Genomic DNA, 22,449 nt, shown 5'->3' with positions numbered 1-22,449 from the left:
GGCTCTGGAATACTAAGTGTTAACATATCGACGGCGGAAAGGCAAAAGCTTCTAAGTGACCTGTAGTAAACTTTATTTAAGAGCCGATTTTTTTGTTTGTTTTTTAATTAGTAAAAAATCTCAAATTTTAAGAATTTAATTTGGATTATGAAGGAATCACGTCAAAATAATAAGTATTAATGAGTTACTCTTTTATTGTATTGTTGTTTTATGTCGCTTAGGAACTTTTCCCTTCCCACCGTTGTTACGGATGTTTAAACATAGGCTGAATGATAAATGTTACCTAGTTTGTTGAGTGGCCAATCAAACTAATCAATGACATATCATAATAAACTCTGTTAATGCTTAGACTTCCAAGTTCTTCTAAATATTCTCCATCTCTGTAGTAAAATGTTAATTAATAACTCTCAAGTGAGTCGAATGCGAGTCGAAATTCCTACTTATTTTACATATATACTTAGATAATAAATACATAATATTTATTAGCAAGCGCACGTGGGTGGTGCGTTTGAAATAGGGAAGTATCGAAAAGGTCGCCATTTATGTTTGCAGATTAATGCCAGAAGTGCCTATGTCCAAAATGTCAAAAAAAAAATAAATAAAAAAATTCATTTGAAACTGCAAACGCATTTTTTTGCAAGTATTTCACTCATTGAATCTTCGAGAAACACAAATATCTCACTGCGCACTGGATTAGAAATTTACGAAAAAAAACCAAACTAACTTAAGATTAATATTTATTAATATCACTAATTTTTATTTCATTTGGCAGTTTATCTCAGACTAATTTCGTTTCAACAATATTTTGATTTTGTCCAAATTTTTGTTAACAAGGACTGGATTCAATTCCCTGGGGAACTGTAAATATAAACATATTACATCGTTTTTTCTCTCGCAATATAATTCTTAAACTTTTCTTTATATTTAATAATGTTTTTCCTTTTTTGCTTCTTATAATTATGTATTTACTTCTTTTATAAATGTGTATTTACCTACTTGTTACTATTGTTATAGTTATGCAATTTTATCATTTTTTCTTATGTATTTACCTACGTTTTTTTTTTCATTCTTATGTTAAAGACAATTTATGACGTTTATGTAAAAAATATAAAAAAATAAAACAGAGATGAAGAACATTTTTGAGAAGGGAATATAGAAGTCTAGGCATCTACGGGGCTTATGACCTATCATTGGCTGGTTTAAGTGGCCACTTTACACGCTATGTAACACATTCACCATTCTGTATATATTTGAACATACATAAATGGGAAGAATAGTGAATGTTAAGTAGTGTGTTAAGTGGCCACTTAAACCTGCTAATGACAGGTCATAAGCCATGTAGTTACCTAAACTTATATTTTCCGTTTCTCAAAAATGTTCTGCATCTCTGTGGTAATACGTTTATATTAACAACTCCCTAGGAAGTTAAATCCAGTCCTTGTCTACAATTTGGACTGGACAAACTCAAAATATTGATGAATGCGTGGACGTATAACATTACGAGTGTATATAACATTCTTTTGAAAATACCCTAACAAGGCAAAACTGTTGTCAGATTTTTTGTTTAAAAAAATAAATTATTAAATTTGTAGACTCAAATCAGTAAGAGATTTTAGACTAATAATTATAGTTTCTTACATAATCTAAAATACTTGCATACCCCGTTACAGTTTTTTTTTATTTCGTTAACAACGGTCTTTTTAAAAAACTTGTTACGAAACTGGCGCTATATAAGTTATATTTTTAATAATTTTCTCAAAGTGACTGACTTGTGCATTTATAGCAGTAAAATATCGAGGCTTAAATGACAAAATGCATTAAGCCAACACTTTTTATATATTTTAATATAAATGCAAGATGTTGATTTCAAATTTTATGCTATGCCTAGAAATAATATTACTTTCAAAGCTTAAAAAAAAAAAATCGAGAAAAATAATGCGTTGAAAGAATAAAAAAGCTTTAAATGCGATTATCTCGCTACTTGTTTTAATGACTTAATGCATTATGTCAGTAAAGTCTCGATATTGTTTATTTAATAGTATTTTCAGCTGCCACATTTTGACCGAAATCTGACATTGGCACTTTTAGAATTAACCCTTAGATATATAAAATTACGTCACGAATGTGTTTCCTTATATTCCCGCGATATTTATCATATTTTTTTGTACAGTTTCGTAAGTTCGCGCGTATGAACTAAGGCGAATATGTTTATTATGTGCGTAAATGGGAAAATAATGGGGAGGTGCTGTCACAATTTGAAATATTTCACCCCTGGGGGTAGATAGTGACGTGAGTAATACAGACGAGCACATTTCTTTCTTATCAATATATTAACATTACCCACCCTGATAAAATATTGAAAATTTTGTTTGATTTATGATGATTGGTCTTCGAATGGAAAAACCGACCCAACAGATCTGAAACATTTCGTATCAAATCCCAGTCCGTAGAACTAGAATCGGTACTCTGCGACATTCCTCGCTCACAGACTTTACCCGAAAACATCACTTTTCGAAGAATACAGACTACTTTATTTATTCATTTTTGTTTCCATAATAAACAAAGATTGAAAATAAGAATAATGTGACCTCACTGGAGTAACCATGGCCGAGGACACTTAACAATTTAGTTTTTCAAATATTTTTACTTAATATACAGATATAGAAAAGACTTAATGTACAGAGATAATTGACAAAATGTTCAGACAGTTTTAACCACTACAAATTTAAGTTTATATTGGATTTATGTACACCTATATTATTTATATTATAACACGCACAATAAAAGAATATAAACATAACATTAACTATACATTTGAGGAGCAGTTGATTCAATATGAGTTTGGGTAAATGAGACAATCCATTTTACTTCTACCCAGCTCCACTATTCATTTTTTTATAGCCTTTTAGAACATTTTCTCAATTCTAATTATTTTAATAGACAGTGAAAGAAGTTGTATATTTATACTACTACCATCACGCCATTTCCCCTTAGGGGTAGGCAGAAACAATAGACCGCCATACACGTCTATCCTGGCATACATTCCTAGTTTCTTCCACATTCATACATCTTGTCATACATGCCTTTCGGTTCTATCTGCTTTTGACATAAGCAGACTAAAGATTTTGGTTTATCTGATCATGCCACATATTTCTTGGTCGTCCTCGTCTCACGTTACCGTTCATTTTTGCCATATATGTTTGTTTTACTATTTTTTTGTCGTCCATTTGTTCTACATGACCAAAACATCTCAGAGACCCTTTCTTAATCTTATCAATTATGCTTGACTCAGATTTACACTCTCTCCTGATTTTATCATTTGCAACCCTGTCATACGTTGATTTTTTACACATTCATCGAAGAGATTGCATTTTAGCCGCGTTTACTCGGCTTTCATCCTTCCTCTGTCAGTTGCAAGTTTCATTTCCATACATAGATTTTAAATGCACAATACTAAAAATCCCTTTGGCCGATATTGTTATTGGTTTATATTTGTTTTGGTTGTCTTTGTGTTATATATATATTTGGATAATTTATAAAACGCCATTTTTGTGAAATTCACTTCAAGGTGTTGAAAATTTTGTGATTGTATTGTATTATTCGTATATGTTGTTTTGTTAGGGTTATGTCATTAATTTGAGTGAAAATCGTTTTTGAATATGTAAGCGAGTAATGTTTTAGCGCATAATTGCCTTGGTGGCATAAGTTGTGATTTGTGGAATATTTCTTCAGTTGATGTCTGTATCGGGACTTTGAGTATTATTTTAACCATGGATTTTTATGCAACAAATACACTATTTAAAACTGTGTCACTCGCACCACCACCCACCCCATTCGATTATATCATAACTCGAAAATTGATTGGCACAACGCAAAATAAATCTTTAAAAACTTTTTTATATTAATTATAACTCGAATTGTTTGAAATATATACGTTAGACTGTTAAGTCTGTTAGTCATATTTTTCACTCTTAAAAGACTGTGGTAAATAATCCCTTTGCGTGCGGTGATGTAACTTCGTGTTACCACTAGTAAAAGACAGAATATTCTAAAGTTCAGACATTTGAAAAAAATGTAAAACATTAAGACTACTGTTTAATAATTCCTATTCCATAATTTATGGGAAAAAACATATAATTTAGCCTTATTATAGCAAAATAAATTAAAAATCACGAATACGCCGCTCATGTTACGCGCGTGCGTCCCCCATCATTGTCATCAACTGACTAAAGACTGAATCTGTTTGAGACGACACCCACTGCAAAACAGCGTCTCTGTTTTCCTTGTTATGACTTCTATCTTCGTGCTCTGTCTTGTATAAGGTATCTATATATATGTGTTGCTGAATTAGCGGACATTCATTCTTCGCGTAGCAAGAATAAATATTAGTTGTATTTACATATAGCATTGTTATACTAATTTTACTTTACTTTATCTTTTTTGTGAAGTAAAGATTCCATATTCACTTCTCAAAAATGTTTTCCCTCTCTGTTAAAATAAATTTAAATATCAACAATTCCTCCCTAGGGAGGAAATCCAGCCAGTCTGCAAGCATTTGGACATAATCAAACATTGTTGAATTAACTACCTGGTAAAAAAAGAAGTATAAAAATTGGAAAATTGTTTTCAGGCGTTGCCTAGTGTCAATGGCTGGTTTAAGTGGCCACTTTACACAATGTGTAACATTCACCATTCTGCACATATTTGTACATCTATATTCCTTCAATTATTTCATCTGTTGATGTTTGTGAAGTTAAAGAGTTAAAACCTTTATTTATGCGGGTGAGATTCATGTAACATAATTATTTCACCTACATACTAGGCAACGCCTGAAAATCTTACACATGTTACACAGTGTGTAAAGTGGCCACTTAAACCAGCCATTGACAGGTCATAAGCCCTGTAGATGCCTAGACTTCTGTATTACCTTCTTTTAAATGTTCTTTATCTCTGTTGTTATATGTTTATATTGACAGCTCCCTTGGGAGTTGAATCCAGTCCTTGTCTACAAAAATTTGGACAAACTCAAAATATTTTAAATTTTATTTATTTATTTAAATTTTCAAGTACTTAGAAAAAAAACTTTGGCGGTCTTTTTGCTGAGACATAAATGTTCATGGAAGCAGAGAGAGAAGGAGGAAAGTAGAGTTGGAGCTTTAAAATGTCTTTTCCCTTTTATGTAATTTTTATTTAAAATTTATTTTTTCCTTTTTTAGAATTTAATTACTTTTTCCTGTCTCCTTCTGCATTCATAATAAATAAGTGTGAAATATGTAATTGGTCTTACTTTTTTTAATAGTTTTTTTGTACCTTATATTTATAAAAGTACTGTATAATTTCCTTAATAAATAAAAAAATGCACATCTTATATTTTTAGATGGAAATAAATGGCTAGAAAAAAAGTCTCTGGAAAATATTAGCCATTTCGAAATAAACTAAACTAAACATTTCATAAACTGTCCGATAACAGTGATATGACTTTTTGATAGTGATAACTATTAAAGTTATTCTATTAGTTAAGTTATTCTATTAAAATTATTATTTTCTTTTCATGGTCATATCATACCATAATTATGTGCTATAAACTTATTATTAATTAAAAAAGTAATGGCCCACGCTCAGACGCTTAAGTCTTTGTGGGCATTTTTTATAATTTATTTTTTTGCTTAATTTTGATGTATTTTTGTAATTAAAGTTCTATTAATATCTGCATGGAAAAATAAACAAAAAAAATAAAAAAATTGTAGTGTGTTTTTTGTTTTTTATGTTGTGTTTTCTTACTACTTTGGAGTGTATAACTATGAATGATATTGTGTATTGTCACGAAAATCTTTTCTTTTTCTGTACGGTCCCAAATGAGTTTGTTTATATAATTCCTGGGAGTATAATATCTAATAAATATATTTTATCTTTTTTTTAGTAATAATAAATAAATAAAAATACATTTTATTTATTATTATTAATAAAACAAAAATAAAAGATTGAAACATGCATTTTTACCCCTGCTAAAAACACATTCCAGACACATTCGCATCATATTCTCGTGTCTGGTTGTAGAAGTCGAGGAAGGCCGAGAAAGACATGGCATGATCAAGTACAACAAATTCTTGAAAGTGGTCATGTGAAAAGTCGGAATAATCGACGTGCGTGCATGAGAAGATGTATGAATGTGAAGGAAGCAAAGGAAGTGTGCCAGGACAGAGTGGTGTGGCGTTCTATCCTCTCTGCCTACCCCTCTGGGGAAATGGCGTGATGGTTAGTTAGTTAGTTAGTTAGCTAAAAACACAAACGTTCCAACATAGGAAGAAAACTGAATGTTACGGTTTGTAACAAATAATTCCCACCTACTGTTAATAAGATTCTTTCGCCAATTCTTAACAGATCCTAAGCGTAAATACCTAAAATTTTACATTCCTTCCTCAAAAATGGTTTCCACTTCAGTTCGGTACATCTATCAATCAAATCAATGTGGTTTTGATCGTTTGATTGAGTGAATTTTTTACTTTTTAGTAAATGAAATGGATACCCCGCTTTTATATCAGCATGAATTGAACTCCTGAATAAAAACAAGGCTTTATTTTCTAAGGGCGGAATGAAAGGGATAATTTGAATGAATAAAAAACACATGAATATCATTCATGAAATAGTTGAATGAGTTTTTACCCCTGACTTCTAATTGGGGTTAATTCTATTCCCAGAATGCCTTTTAAATAGGGAGGTTTATCGTATGTTATAATGTATGTAAATATACATATATTTTAGTGATGTTAAATTTACCTAAATTTATCACAGCTCATAATTGTATATCAACACTAGGTTTTACCCGCGGGCTTTGCTCACGTGGTATGGGGGAGAAGTTATTTAGGTAATTAATTAGTTGTGTCGTTTAATAAATATTTTTGATTATCAATATGAACTATGCCGATAAGATTATATATTTTATCGCCCTTGAAAGTAGCTTAGTCTTCCTACTATTGCTATTAAAGAAATACGAAGATCCGATAATGAATAGTGACCTAGCATCGTTATTTTGTTCATAAATTTTAAATCCTACCACAAAACCGAAACGAAAAGCAAATCAAACTTACTATGGATAATGCAAGTCAATTAGGGTAATAAAATCGCAAGAGGCTAAATTAGCAGTTCATAATGGAGTTCTGGTACCAACCCTAATGTATGGAAGCGAAGCATGGAGTTGGAAAAAAGGGACGAAAGTAGACTGAATGCTGTTGAAATGCGATCCCTCAGGCGAATGTGCGGAAAAACAATGTATGATAGGAGCCCTAATGTCGAAATTAGAGCAGAATGCAAGGCTGAGTTAAGCATTATCGACAAAATTAAGAAAGGTCTTTTGCGATGGTTCGGTCATGTGGAGCGAATGAATGATGAAAGAACGGCTGAAAAGATTTATGATGCGAATGTGTCTGGTTGTAGAAGTCGAGGAAGGCCGAGAAAGACATGGCATGATCAAGTACAACAAATTCTTGAAAGTGGTCATGTGAAAAGTCGGAATAATCGACGTGCGTGCATGAGAAGATGTATGAATGTGAAGGAAGCAAAGGAAGTGTGCCAGGACAGAGTGGTGTGGCGTTCTATCCTCTCTGCCTACCCCTCCGGGGAAATGGCGTGATGGTTAGTTAGTTAGTTAGTTAAATAAATAAAACAACTTTGTTTTTAACCACTAATTTTTATTTATCACCGACCGGTTTCAAAGAAAACAAGCTTCCTCGTCAAGGTTTACGTAACTAATGAAATGATTCCTTTTTTATTTTTATCATGTTCACTAAATACTACACGTGGACCCAATAAATCAAGTCGCTTTTTCCTTACATGGGTGGTAATTTGATATCATTATTTTCTAAGTTAGACAGGAGAGAACTAAAATAAATATTGTTTATTTGGTTATTAATTATTGTTTTCTTATTATGAATCGCTTTTTTAATTTCTAAGATTTCTAAGTTGTCTAATTTTAATATTTTATTTTCAACATGAAGTACTTTTAATCTAGTGTCTTTATTGAAGTTATGATTATTTTCTATCAGATGATTTGCGAATTCAGAAAAATTATTATTATTTAAGCATCTTGAGTATTTTTTTACTCTAATAATAAAGTTTCTTTTAGTTTTTCCAATAAAGACTAAATCGTAATCATTACAATTTAATTGGTATATCCCAGATTTATTATATTTACGGACTTTGTCTTTGTGATCTTTTAACAATGTTCCCATATCATTAGTTGTGTAGAAAGCCGGTTTAATGTTTGATGGTAGGGAATTAGATAATTTTTGAAAAAAAAACATTTATAAAAAGAATCCGCCTCCATTGTTTAGGTGTTTAGTTACGTAAACCTGGACAAAGAAGCTTGTTTGCTTTGAAACCGGTCGGTGAAAAATAAAAATTAGTGGTTAATAACCACAAAGTTAGTGCTTCAAATATAAACTTTATTAAATTAAGGTAATTTAAAATGGATTGTTTTTTACATCCCAACTTACCACTGATTTATTTTCTAAAACAGTTGCTCAATGAATGATGAAAAATATGTATTCTATTTTACTTTACATCTCTCCGACTATCACTATGCAAAAAAATATGGAAACATTTACGCCGGTAGCTCCGTTGATACGTGAAAGAAACACAAACAAACACACTTTCGCATTTGTGATATTTAGTATGGATAATGATTTTTTCTATTAAATACGTACAAATCTATGAATAACGCCAATCAAAATATAAGTTAATATCTGTATATACCCACAAACCAACATTTCTATATCAACCGGTTTCGAGACGTGATAGTCTCTTCATCAGGACACTTAACAAACTAACACGCAAATCCCACTGCACACCTTCACCACAGTAGCTGCACAAAAATATAAAAACTAAGGATATTCTTAAGAGGCTCTCTCAAAATATTGTTATTGAGTAGGGTTGTAGGGTACTGGATTAATAAACGAAATGCAGCATATTTAAATAATATTTTATATAAAGGTAAGGTAATCAGTCCTACGCTTCAGCTGCCAGTCCAAAAAATATTGCAATTTTTACAACTGTTCACAAGCAGTTCGCCAAGATGTATGCATGGAGCATATTAATGTACGGCTGAGAGACATGGTGCCTAACTGGAAGAGATACAAAAAGACTAGTGGCCTTTGAGATGTGTCGCTGAAGAAGAATATTAGGAATTTCTTGGAGAGACCACATTATTAAAAACGCGGTTTTCAGTAGAATCGAAGAAGGGAGACACCTAATCGAAATCATCCCAATGAAAGCCAGCCCAATGGATCGTCCACATTTGTACAAGCATTGCTACTGCCCATTCTAGATTACGCTGATTTTTCCATGACTGATTTAAGCCGTGAGCAACTCGATATACTTGAACGACTTCAGAATACATGCAAGGTAAATTTTTGGTCTTAGGAAATATGACCACATTTCTGATTATCGTAGGCAACTGAAATGGCTCAAAATTAGACAGCGGAGAGACTATCACTCCCTCTCACTTCTGTTCAACGTACTTCATAGTCCTAACGCTCCTGTATACCTGTGTGAAAAATTTCAACGCTTATTAGTTCATGGTTGACCTCTTCGTTCTTATTCTCGAGGCACTCTCTTAATACCCATCCACAATTCCTCTTTCTTCTCTAACTCATATAGTATCCATGCGGCTCGACTGTGGAATCATCTCCCATCCACCATCATAGATGTTACAACATTATCTCTGTTCAAATCACGTCTGAAGAAACATCTACTTTCTCTTCCTTAATCTCTCCTTCTTTCCTTTTTCCTCTTTTTTCCGTTTTCTCATTGAGTAATAGTTTTAATTGAAGGTAATTTAAAAACAAATACGTTTATATCTATTTTTATATATCTTTAGCTTTTTAATAATTTTTTTTCTATTGAATATGTTCTGTAACTGGAATTATAAAAATCAAATGTTTATGTTATTGGTTGGTTGGAAGAAATTGCCATTTGGCAATAAGCCCGCCAATGTACAAATAACATTATGTACAAAAAGTTAATTACATAAATAAATAAATAATTGAAGGAACAGCTAAGGGGACAAATCACAGAGGGCGCCCCCGACGCCGACAGAAGCATTTAGAACAAGTGTGCTTGAACTGCGCCTTATATGTTGAGCTGAAGAGATCTGCAGAGAATAAGCGCAGTGAAGGACGAGATGTAGGAATTTTACTGCAAACCAATCCCCAGGATTGAGGCTGCCAAAAAAAAACCTCATAAATATAAGGCAAAAACGCCACACTGCACTACAAGGCGAACTTATCAAAATTTAATTTACATTTTCGGAGTAGAAAACCGTCCAAAACACTTCTTTAACGTTTATATTCTATTTGATACACACAATGTAATATACAGGAATATTATTTATTGTTCCACTTGAGTTACAAATTATTTTGGCGAACGAACATTTCACTGCGTTACACCAAGGTTGTTCAATAATCTTCTAAAAAATACGTCCTCAGATATTTATATTAACGTTAGAACGTTAGAAAGTAATAAATACCTAAATTTTTCGTACTTAAAAATTCTCTTGAAAGAGTCCAAAAAAATACGGTATGTAAATTTTTAACTTCATCAGTCATGAATTTTTATATTATGATTTTGTACTAAAAACATTAAATTTGTCAAAACCTAACGATAGAAGAAAAATTATAGACATTTTTAATTTATTCGAAATCGTAAATTCTAGATGGGATTGCCCTGAACTATTATCTCTCATCAACTTCAGGGTGCCTGGAAGAATGACTAGACAGGTGCCACCGTTTTGTAGCAACAATTCACGGATTGTGTGTACTTGTAATGCCGTATTAAACAGACTTCATGAACTCGGCAATAGTTTTTCCCACGTATCTGATATATTTAGTGTAGGGTGTTGTTCCCATAGAACAAACCTTTTGAACTTTTTCAAAGATGGTGAATGGTAATTATATTTATTTATTCATGCATTTCATAATATACACAGTTTTTTGTTCACTTTGCCCAGCTGAATGAAACAGTTCTTATGATTTTTTTGTTGTATTACTGTAGAATGTTTTATTATTTAATTTTGTTTTTTACATTTATTCTTCAATTATTCAATTTTATTACTGAATATGCTGCACAATTTTAAGGTTATTTTTTTAAATATAAATCTTGTATAATTTTTAGGTTTATTTTTTTTTGTAAATCTTGGGTATAAATAAATTTATGTTTTCAAAAAATAATTATATATATATTAAGCCAAATATGTAAGTATTATAAATTTTTGTAAAAGGCAGATTTGCCGTTTATGTTAATAAATAATTAAAATAAAATAAATGAAAATCGTAAACAAAACTTGATTATTTATTGAGGCCTTTATGATTTATCGTATTATAATTCGTTGTACCGGTAGTCAAAAACTAGTAAACAAAAGACGGAACTTTTAATCTTTAAATTGTGTTCAATTTCGCATATCATTGTTTTGAAGAGAAAAAGCCTCCGAGGTCATTTGAATAAAGTGTAGATGTATAATATTGCCTTTTCCCTTTCCTCATTTGTTATTTATGCGCCCCAAAGGACCAGAGTTATCTTCTGTCTGAAACCCTTTCGTCTAATGGCCTTCTGCAAAAAGTAATGCCTCTCAAATGGATGTTTATTTTAGAAATTGTATCGAATTTAGAAAGTTAATTATTCAATCGACTGCTCGAAGAACTGAAAAAGAATTAAAGTTTTCTTTAAATTAATGAGTTCGACCCGAGTACGAATAAGGGTGACATTTTGTCCGTAGACAATCGTTTTACGCCAAACGCTTTTACGTTTTTGTTCAATTTCACCCATGATAGAACCTAAATATAGACCTTCGAATACATTAGCAATTTTTATTGCAAATACTTCGTTTGAAATTTATTATAATATCAATACACAAACAAACCATTATACGTAATTACTAATTACTGGACATTTCACCGCGATGCGGTAAAAGCAATTGAAAAACACAACTTTTGGTCAAAGAGGATTGATCCATTTCTCCATTAAAGTATATTTATTGATTTATTTATTCATTCAAAATTTCACTTGTTTAAATATTGATGAACTTATTGTTTAAATATTGATGGTCGGGTTGTGGTCCCGTGGCTAGTGTCTCGGACTCACGGACCAAAGGTCCGTGGTTCGAATCCCACTCTACCCCAACTTGATTCCATTTTCTAATAGTGAGTTATTTACAACTCGTTGAAAATGGCCCTCAAAATTAAATATTTGGGTAAATCATAAGAACGCAAATATTTCTTTTTATTAAAAGAAAAAAAAAAAAAAAAAAAAAAAAAAAAATTAAGGCTTTTTAGTCTATGCCCGTGTCAAACCATAATAATTAACTATAAAAATACATAGTATAATTAAATAGATTAAACTATAATGACATGTGATGCAATATAATAACAATCTAGAAAAAAAGTATAAGTAATAAATAATAAAATTCCAAAGAATACAATGCAAAAAAGACAATCAGAATTTTTTTTTTTTAATTATAAATTATACAAATTAAGATTCACACATAATCAAATATGGTATCATTAAAATCAACAAAATAATAGTAAAATATAGTAGTATTAAAAAACACAAAATAAGAGTATCACCGAAATCAACAGAAAAAAATGTATATATAAAAAAACATAATTAAAATTATAATTGATTTATGTTTTCTAGAAACTCACTCAATACTATAGAAGGAAATATAAGAAATAGGAGTGATAAATAATATGCCAAATAATGAATGCATCAGGTCAAATAGGTAGGAAAGCGTTTTTAATTATGGTGCTTTTGTTTGTTGGTTTTATAAGATTTTACTGTTTATAATTTACATATAAGATTATGATTTTTTTTTAGTAATGCATATTTTAAAATTAAATAAAATGTTGCCTCCAGCCGGGACGCCCCAGTGAGAAAAAAATGTAAATTTTATATTTGACCCACAAACTTTTCATTAAAATAAAATGAATAAAAACAACTTTGTTTTTGACAATTTTTTTTTCCTACTGGTTCCAAAGCTAAACAAGTTATTTTATGAAGGTATACATGATCAAAGAAAAAAAAGTAATTAAATTCAGATTTTCTAGTATATATTTGATTAGAAAATTAGTTAGAAATATTCTTAAAATTGTTATTAAAAATTATAGGCGTTAGATTGATCACATTGATTTCATGTACATAGAATAAAGATAAAAAACAAAGACATAAGTTACTACAACTTTGTTTTTAACCACTATTTTTTTTTCTCCACCAACCAGTTTCAAAGCAAACCAGCTTTTTCGTCAAGGTTTACGTAACTAGTTAATTATTTCCTATTTTATTTTATACATGTTTACTTAGACGGTATATTATGAACATAAAATGAGTTAACAGCAGATCAATTGCATAAGTAGCTTTTACACATTAATTTTTAATCGTCAGTACTAAATAAAATAAATATAAACATATGATTTAAATTCATAGTTACAAATGTCGATGCGAGAGGTACATTCATTTCCTAGTCTGTGCATACGCGGTAAAGGTGAGTGACAAAGATATGATATTATGATGAGACTGATATTTATGATATTCAGGTGAGACTGTTGAGGAGGATCGTACCGGATAGCATAATCCGTGAGGCGAAACATATGGGCAAAAGTGTATATTTTAAATTCTGTAATGTCCTGCCGGTAAAACAACTTTGTGACTACAAATTGATTGTAGATCACTTTGTTGATCCGGAATATAAAAAAAGAGTTTCCCACATTCACAACACTAGATTAAAAACTAAGGGCTCCCTGTCTGTTCCCCGAATTACAAATTACTTCGGAGAGCGAACATTAAATTGCGTTGTTCCAAGATTGTTCAATGATCTCCCACAAACCATCATCAACGAAGAAATATCTTCTTGATACTTTATAGTGCCTGTTTATAAATAAATCTGTAAAATACAAATAAAATAAATGTAATTTAAACCTGTCATAAAAAAAAAAAAAAAAAATGTTTCCCACCAAAAAGTCTTTAGACTTAGTGGGTAACAAATTCTTTTATGTATTTTTTAATTATGAAATAAACGCTGCTCTGCAGCACTGAAACTGAAAGATAGTTGGTTTGAGAAGGGTGACAATAATATACACTATTGTCTAGTTCTACTTGATGGTATATTAATATTCATTAAATCCATGAGTTCACAACAATCAAATTAAACTAATATAAACATTAATACGCATTGTTTAAAACTGTCTTAATATTTTGTTATTTTTCTCTGTATATTAAGTCATTTTTGCATATTCTCACGTGTAAAAAAACACGCCTATAATGGCATCTTTTAAACTTATAAAACTGAATATTTTCTGTGCATAAAATTAATAATTAGATTGAATATGCCAACCGGCATCAAAACATTGTTTCCTTTGTCAATGCTTAAAGATTAACCAATGGAAAATATTTAAAATCTTACCAAATAACAAGTATATACCTTAAAATACAAAACAAAGAAACATTCTAGTTTTGAAACCAGTCGGTATATTCAATTTATTGAGTGATTTTACATAAATAAATTATTTAGATATATTTTGTAGCTTGTGATGTTAACGACCTTATCTTCCTTAGCCCAACTTCCTCCATTCTTGAAAGCATTTTTATTTATTTATCTTGTTCACGTAAGAATCTGTTCAAGTTGTTTGGTTTATATTTTGTTTTGATATTTTTAGTTATAAAGATATTAAACTTGCTTTTTTTTCTTTGCTTTTCCGAATATATGATAATTAAAAAAAATATATATATTTATTAAGTCCCGTTTTGAGTTGTAGTAACTCCTGAAAATATAATTTATTTGTATTGTATATTGTAAAATACTTTATATCAATATGGTTTATAAATAAAAAAAATTAAAACATAGAATATCACTCAATTAGTACTTCAAATATTAATTTTAATATTTAAGACCAGTAAACTGTTTGCATCTTTTAGTACATATTTTTTTAGAGTTCTTGTGCCAGAAATACAGTCTTTTTTAAACCTTCCATTTAACTGTTATTTTGTTTATCCAAAATTACGTCGTAAATTTGACCCTTAATAAAATATCTGTTTCTTTTTTTACAGATTTCATCACTCAGGGCTCCCTTGCCGAGGGATTAAAGAAACAATTACCGACCTGAACATAAAATGCGTCATTAGCCCTTATTGTTAAACGAAAAAAGGGCGCGAACTCGTTCCGCATTCTAACGCGGGATTCGAATTAAGAATAAGAAGAAAAGGCATGCCCGAATTTCCCATCTCCCTTTCCCGATGAAGCCAAAGACACGTACAAGAAGCCGCTGACAAAAATGTCAGGAGAAAAGATGGCGGACCGGATATCCGGCTCGCTGCGCAATGCGGAAACTGGTGCCTCGCCGGAAGTTTGCGCCCCTTGGCGGGAGAAAAGCTCTTTGGAAAATGTAGGGCCCACGACCTTGAAAGAAACGTCAGACAGGAAGAAATTGTCTATGTTTCTTCTCCTCCGGATGGCTTCCCGCGTTAAATTAGCTCTGCTGTTAGTCACCGCGGCCATTTTGTCCAGCCGGCAGTTTGGTGTCATGGCGCAGTATGGCGAAGGATTCGGTCAGCAGAAGTTTGCCATGGAACCACAGGATCAAGTAAGTTATCATAACCACCTGTTTTCTTAAATATGTATTCATTTGCAATGAACTTTCGCCAACGAATTCCGTTAGCAAGTTTGAACATTTTTTGCATTTCTGGTATATTTTTAGAATTTTCCATAATTTAATAAAAACCGGTTAAGGAGTATAGTGGGTTTTGAATGTTGGTTTTATTGGTGTCCTGACGAAGAGATGGGTACGTCCCAACGATAGAGATAAAAAAGTCAATCAGTAATTATATACAAAAATTTAATAACCTTTAATAAAATGTTAGACCACAAAGTTGATGCTTTAAACATTAATAAATAAATTCTTGCTCGTAATAATATGACATTGATAAAAAAAAATTAACAGCCAAAATTATCAGTAATAGGGATATTTATTTATTGAATTATTTATTTATTCACACTCTTTATCAAAATACAATTCCATGTTCACTTTGGAAACTTCCTCTTTTTATTAAAGAAATATACAGAAATATAAAAAATTCGAGAGATATCGATATGTGGGGTTCATAATCCAAGATCGATGTCACATGTGCCAAATAATTTCTCCTGAAATATAAAGTCATGACTCCAAGAAGCAAGTCAGCGTTTTCTATTGAGTTAAATTAATTTCACTCTGTGAAACATGCGATCAACGTTCTGCAGTACATTAACATTGCCCCTACTATGGAGATATGAATAATAAAGGGACATGGCCTATAAAGAGACAACGGGGCGCAGTCAACGCCCAGTTCAGTAAAGTCCAGTCAGTTAGTCTCTCAGTTCCAGCATTTAGTTGAAGTTTAGTCTCCTCGACAACTTATTGCCGTAACACTCGTGCGACATACTTCATTATTTATTCGCCATGTAATAAATACGCATTGATCAGCAATCTCGTGTCTTCTGTTAATCTTTTACTGGGGTAGGAGCTCAAGCCCTCAGCTACCAAAATTCTTCAGATACAATATTATTGTTGTGTAGGTACCTTTGTAGATCTTTCTTGTCCACAAGCATTAGGATATGCTTAAAATATTGTTTCTTAAATATTCTGGTCTAAAAAGAAGCATAAAAATATTTGAAAAACATAATTATTCCCGCCTCGTGGTCTAATGGTCAGCGCCTTTGCATGGTAGTACAAAATGTCTCGGGTTCAATCCTCGACATGGATGACATTATTTTTTTATTCTTTAAAGGTGTTTTTGCTCTGGAATATTTTATGCTCCTTGGACTTGTTTTATCTTACCTCCATGTTACAAAAAATATCAAGATATGATGTGGTTGGTGTATCAATACGCAGTTTTTTGTACTAATAGATGTGGAAAAAAAATTGTGTTGGTGAGCTTTGACTTTATATACCGACGTTGCTGATATTTTTCACTTAAAGTATACATTATTTAAATTAACGCTATTTAATCATTTCAAAGATGATGAACGGTAATTTACATTTTTTAGATTATGGTGCTTTTTTTGTCTACTTTTGTATGGGTACTATTGTGTACCATATTTACGTGTTTACTTATTTTTCAAATTACTTTAATTGTCATTATTATTATTATTTTTTTTTTAATTTATATTTTTTAAATAAAATAATTTTACTGTATTAAATATACTTATATTTTGTACCATTTAAGATAATTATACATAAATTATTTTCCTTTTAAAATTTTATTTGCACACATTGTTAATTATTTTTATATCTAAATATGTTTTTTTTATACCAAACTGCTGTGTTATATATTTACTATTTATGTAAAATAATACTTTTCTATTTAATTTTTAAGTTTTTCACATTATATTAAAATATTTATATTATTTTTATCATGTATCTTTTTAAGGTAAAAGGCACTGCGTGCCGTGTATGTTAATAAATAAATAAATATATGCACTAATTTATTTAAGTTTACTCTAAATTTCAATCATCATAATCCGTTAAAAAGTAATACTATTTTCATTTTCTAATTTTTTTTAGAAATACATTCGAAAATTATTATTTTTATTGTGTATGTTAATTTTTTCTTTTTTAATGGCGCAATATTGAAAAGCCAAAGTTTTAAAACAGAAAAATCGTTTGATTTTAACACTTTTTTTCCGGCCTTAACTAAATCATTTCGTTTTAATCTTTTTAAAAACCTTAAAAATATTTTTTTCGTTCGCAAACCTGAGCGATCAATCATTAGTTTTTTTGACTTTAACTCTATTGTCGTATTCTGAGAGTGGATTACGACGATTATTAAAACTTAGTCTTTCATTTGGAAGGCAGAAATTTACCGGGGCTCCGTCTTAGAAAACACAATTTTAAGATTATAAAGTTATTTCATTATTCATGAAACACCGCAGAATGGCAAAGACAATCTTCGGAGTTTGACGCTTTTTACAAATTGTCTTCTTAACCATTTCGGTTTGGTGTAATGGTTTATCTCCCCCGTAGTGTCGAGTTAAGAGCATTGTATTACAATGATTCAGGTGCAGTGCTCGATTTCAGATAAAACTGTTTTAGATTTTATTTTAAGTGTCTAGGATATTTTTTATATTGAATAAAAATTAAATATTTTTTAACATATTACAACAGAGATAAAGAACATTTAAGAGAAGGTAATATAGAAGTCTAGTCATCTACAGAGCCTATGACCTGTCATTGGCTGGTTTAAGTGGCCACTTTACACACTGTGTAACATTAACGATTCTGCCCATATTTGAACATCTATATCCTTCAATGCTTTCATCTGTTGATGTTTGTGAAGTTAAAGAGCTGAAACCTTTATTTTTGTGGGTGAAATTCATCTAATTGAATTATTTCACCTTACTGCAACGCCTGAATTTTTTTTTTTCAATTACTATACTTAGAAGAAAGAGGATTATTCACCATGTAATAAATAAACTTCACACAGCAACCTTGTGCCTTCTGTCAATCTCTAACTGGGGTAGGAGCTCCAACCCTCAACAACCTAACCCTACATATATAATCCTTTTCCATTATAAGCAATGCAAAAAACAAGCGATTCCGATTTTTTTTTAAATAATAAAAAAAAAAACTCAGGTTCCTGGATCCGATTCTTAGTAAGCTATTGTGAAATATTTCTTCACAGGGTGATTTTACACTGTCCTCAGACTGGCATCTAAATCGTACTGATATAGCGCCTTCTGTACCGCTGGGTGCAAATAGGGAGATGATCGTGATGATATCAAATTACGAAGATTTCCTTTCGACGTCATGTTTTTGAGTAAAATATATCCATCTGAATATTAGGATAAATTACGGAGAACGTTTTGGTCATGATTGATAAGCGTTAAATGATAATTAATGGCTGTTCATAAATTTAATTTAATAAACATAAATCTTGCCGCTCACATATTTTCCGTTACATTTTTAATAGTACCATTAAAAAATAATGTAGGCATAATTATTTTAATTTTTGACATATGTGTACCCCCATGCGTTGCGAACTCATTCAAAGAATGTTTTTTCACAATTAAAAAAAAAAAAAAAATCCTTCACAGATTAAAATTATTTTTGAATTTTCAATTCTTACCCCCTTGATTAAACGCGAACAAAAGAAGGGAACGAAAATAAAAATTTAAGCTAACCTGTCATTATATTTTAAAGGATTTCAATCAAATAAAATAAAAATGTGTAACGCAAAAGCCAATGCAATATCTTGTCGAGGAGAATCTTTTTTCTTTAAAATGACGTAAAACCTTTACAATTTTGTTTAACTTTCAGTGGTTATTTTTAAATTTAAAAAAAAGGACACTATCATATAAAAATATATAAGTACTATTTTTAAAACTGCGAAAATGTACGTAAATGCATTTTTTATTATATTTTATTTATTTACACAAATACATATTTTACAAAAAAAAATAACATTTCCCTAACTTTATATAACTAAGAGCCCTGTGTTAATTTTTTTGTATTATTTTATAGTTTTGTAAAATAACACAGTGTAATTTTTATTGTATAGATATATTATGTAATAACTTATTTTTTATTTACATATAAGTTAGTAGTCAAACAAATAAGTGGAAGTGTACCAAGTATTTTTAATTAATGACATATGTAAATATTATATAATTAAGTTATTACATCATGACAATGAAATTTCATCAAAAAATTTCAATTAATTATTTTAAATCAAATAAGTACAGATATATCTTTATAAAAGGAATTTGTCTCGTGTGCACTAATAAAAACACCAGCAAAGCAATAGAATCGATGTCCAAAACACTAAATTGCGTGTCAACATGGACAAAAGAGTATGGTTTACTAATAAATCCGTCTAAAACACAAATTATGTTTGCAGGTAGTCAAAGATTGCTTAGTAAGCTAGACATACCTTCACTTAATCCTCTTATTGTCAATGGTACCAATATTCAGTACAGGAAATCCGTAAAAAATCTAGGAGTACTAATGGATGAACATCTCTGCTGGCGAGCTCATACTAATGAATTAAGCCGCAAAATATTTTTCAGTCTACACTCACTTAGAAGGTTGCAAAAATTCTTACCCATTAGTACTAAATGCACTCTTGTACAAGCATTACTACTACCCATTCTAGATTACGCTGATGTTTCCATGACTGATTTAAGCTGTGAGCAACTCGATAAACTTGAACGACTTCAGAATACATGCATAAGGTACATTTTTGGTCTTAGAAAATATGACCACATTTCTGATTATCGTAGGCAACTGAAATGGCTCAAAATTAGACAGCGGAGAGACTATCACTCCCTCTCACTTCTGTTCAATGTACTTCATAGTCCTAACGCTCCTATATACCTGTGTGAAAAATTTCAACGCTTATCAGTTCATGGTTTACCTCTTCGTTCTCATTCTCAAGGCACTCTCTTAATACCCATACACAATTCCTCTTTCTTCTCTAACTCATATAGTGTCCATGCGGCTCGACTGTGGAATCATCTCCCATCCACCATCAAAGATGTTACTACATTATCTCTGTTTAAATCACGTCTGAAGAAACATCTCCTTTCTCTTCCTTAATCTCTCCTCCTTTCCTTTTTCCTCTTTCCTCATTCCTCTTTTTTCCCATTGAGTAATAGTTTCGATTTAAGGTAATTTATAAACAAATACGTTTATTTCTATTTTTATATATCTTTAAATTTTTAATCTTTTTTTTCTATTGAATATGTTCTGTAACTTGAATTATAAAAATAAAACTTTTATTTTATTGGTTGGTTGGAAGAAATTGCCATTTGGCAATAAGCCCGCCAATGTACAAATAACATTATGTACAAAAAGTTAAATAAATAAATAAAAATAAAAAATAAATGAGGCAAGTAAAATAAACAAAATAAAATAAATTTAAAAAAAAAATTCATCATCATCATTCCCTTTTCGCACCTAATGGTGCATAGGGCACTGCATTGGTATACCAATCGCAGCGTATCTTGATCATTTTGTTACATGAAGGTAAGATGGTCAGTCTTACGTTTTAGGTACAAGTTCAAGGACTATGAAATATTCTGTTGAACAAACACCCCTTTAAATCAATATTTCACATCAACCATGTCAAGAATCAAACCCAAGACCTCTTAAAAAAAAAATAAAACAAAAAAATGAAAAAATAGAAGAAATAAATTCATAAAATGAATAAAATAAATTTTATACTTACGATAATATTAATTTCAAAATTGTACCTTGATAAGGAAACTTGTGTAGCGAAAACGGTTGGTAACTTAATAAGTATTATGTTGTTGAACACAAAGTGTTTTTTTTTAAGTTTTTGAACTAAAAGTTTTCCTTTATTTTTTTTATTTTTTTTAAAGTTATTGATACAAGTTATTTATATAAGATATAACTATAGCATATCTGATCATTTCTTGTATTTCTAATACATACTTGTTTGGTATACATAATACATATTTATGTTTATGTGTTTATTAAGTGTTCATTACTGTTTGCAGTTTGTATTACAAGCATTAATTTAACACTGGCCCATTTCATTAGTTCAGCAATCAAAGAAACTACCCTATTCAAGAACATAATTAGCTACTTAAACAACCCTTAAGGTCGTACATTCATGCATCACCTACCCACATAACACACCCCCTCCAGAGGCGTACATAGGTGATCAAAGCATTTATTTATTTATAAAGAAATCTTACCCTATCCGCACGGAATGGTGCACAGGGAACTGAATTAGTACACCAACTATTGCGTATCTTGATTATTTTTTTACATGAAAGTAAACTGATTTTGAAAAACAGCTCCAACAAATATTTCATGTTATCCATGTCAAAAATTCAATGAAAAAATAAATAATGTATTGCTAAATGAAAAATCACACTTTTTTGTTCGGCATAGGTTAATTTTAAAAAATCTGTAAGAAATATTTAATTATTTAATTGCGTTAAACCATTACAAAGTCAAACAAAAAACGTTACAAAATCAAAATACATTATCACATAAACAACAAAAAATGCTTAGGGATGTTAGAAGAGTATAAAAGATATAACAAATGGACAGTAACAGTGCATCATTGAATAGAAAAAAATATATAACTAGCAGGCATGTTTGGGAATTCGGTCCTTCGGTCTTTCGAGTCTCCTGTGATTGGGCCGACGGGCCTCGTTTTATCAGACCTACGGGCCTCAGTTAATCGGCTCCTTGGACGTCAATTAATCGGTCATTCATGCCTTGGTTGATGAGGATCTTGGGCACCTTTGAATATCGCTCCTTTTGATCTCGCAATTTTTTTTTGCTCAGAGCAATCTTTATGTAATAAAAAAGAATCTGTTCCTCAAAATCATTCTACCAAAACCGTACAAAATTACGAGGGAAATTACATTTTGTACTCACTGTTATTTGGCATATTATTTAT

The 22,449-nt window shown here is 30.7% G+C and overlaps 1 protein-coding gene across 1 annotated transcript in view; it reads left to right on the top strand.

The window, feature by feature from the left end:
- The first annotated feature begins 15,088 nt into the window (after window positions 1-15,088).
- Window positions 15,089-22,449, top strand: part of LOC148279784 (irregular chiasm C-roughest protein-like) — a 59,155-nt gene continuing 51,794 nt past the window's right edge. The window contains exon 1 of the mRNA XM_088229413.1: window positions 15,089-15,623. Within this exon, the coding sequence (XP_088085539.1) occupies window positions 15,315-15,623 (309 nt within the window). The 5' untranslated portion in view covers window positions 15,089-15,314. The remainder of the gene's footprint in view (window positions 15,624-22,449) is intronic.

This window comes from Micrasema longulum, unplaced genomic scaffold, assembly GCF_059751315.1.
Source record: "Micrasema longulum isolate JH-2025_06_02 unplaced genomic scaffold, ASM5975131v1 h1tg000666l, whole genome shotgun sequence".
Classification (NCBI taxonomy): domain Eukaryota; kingdom Metazoa; phylum Arthropoda; class Insecta; order Trichoptera; family Brachycentridae; genus Micrasema; species Micrasema longulum.
The sequence above is the reverse complement of the archived record's forward strand: the minus strand, read 5'-3'. Positions and strand labels throughout refer to the sequence as shown.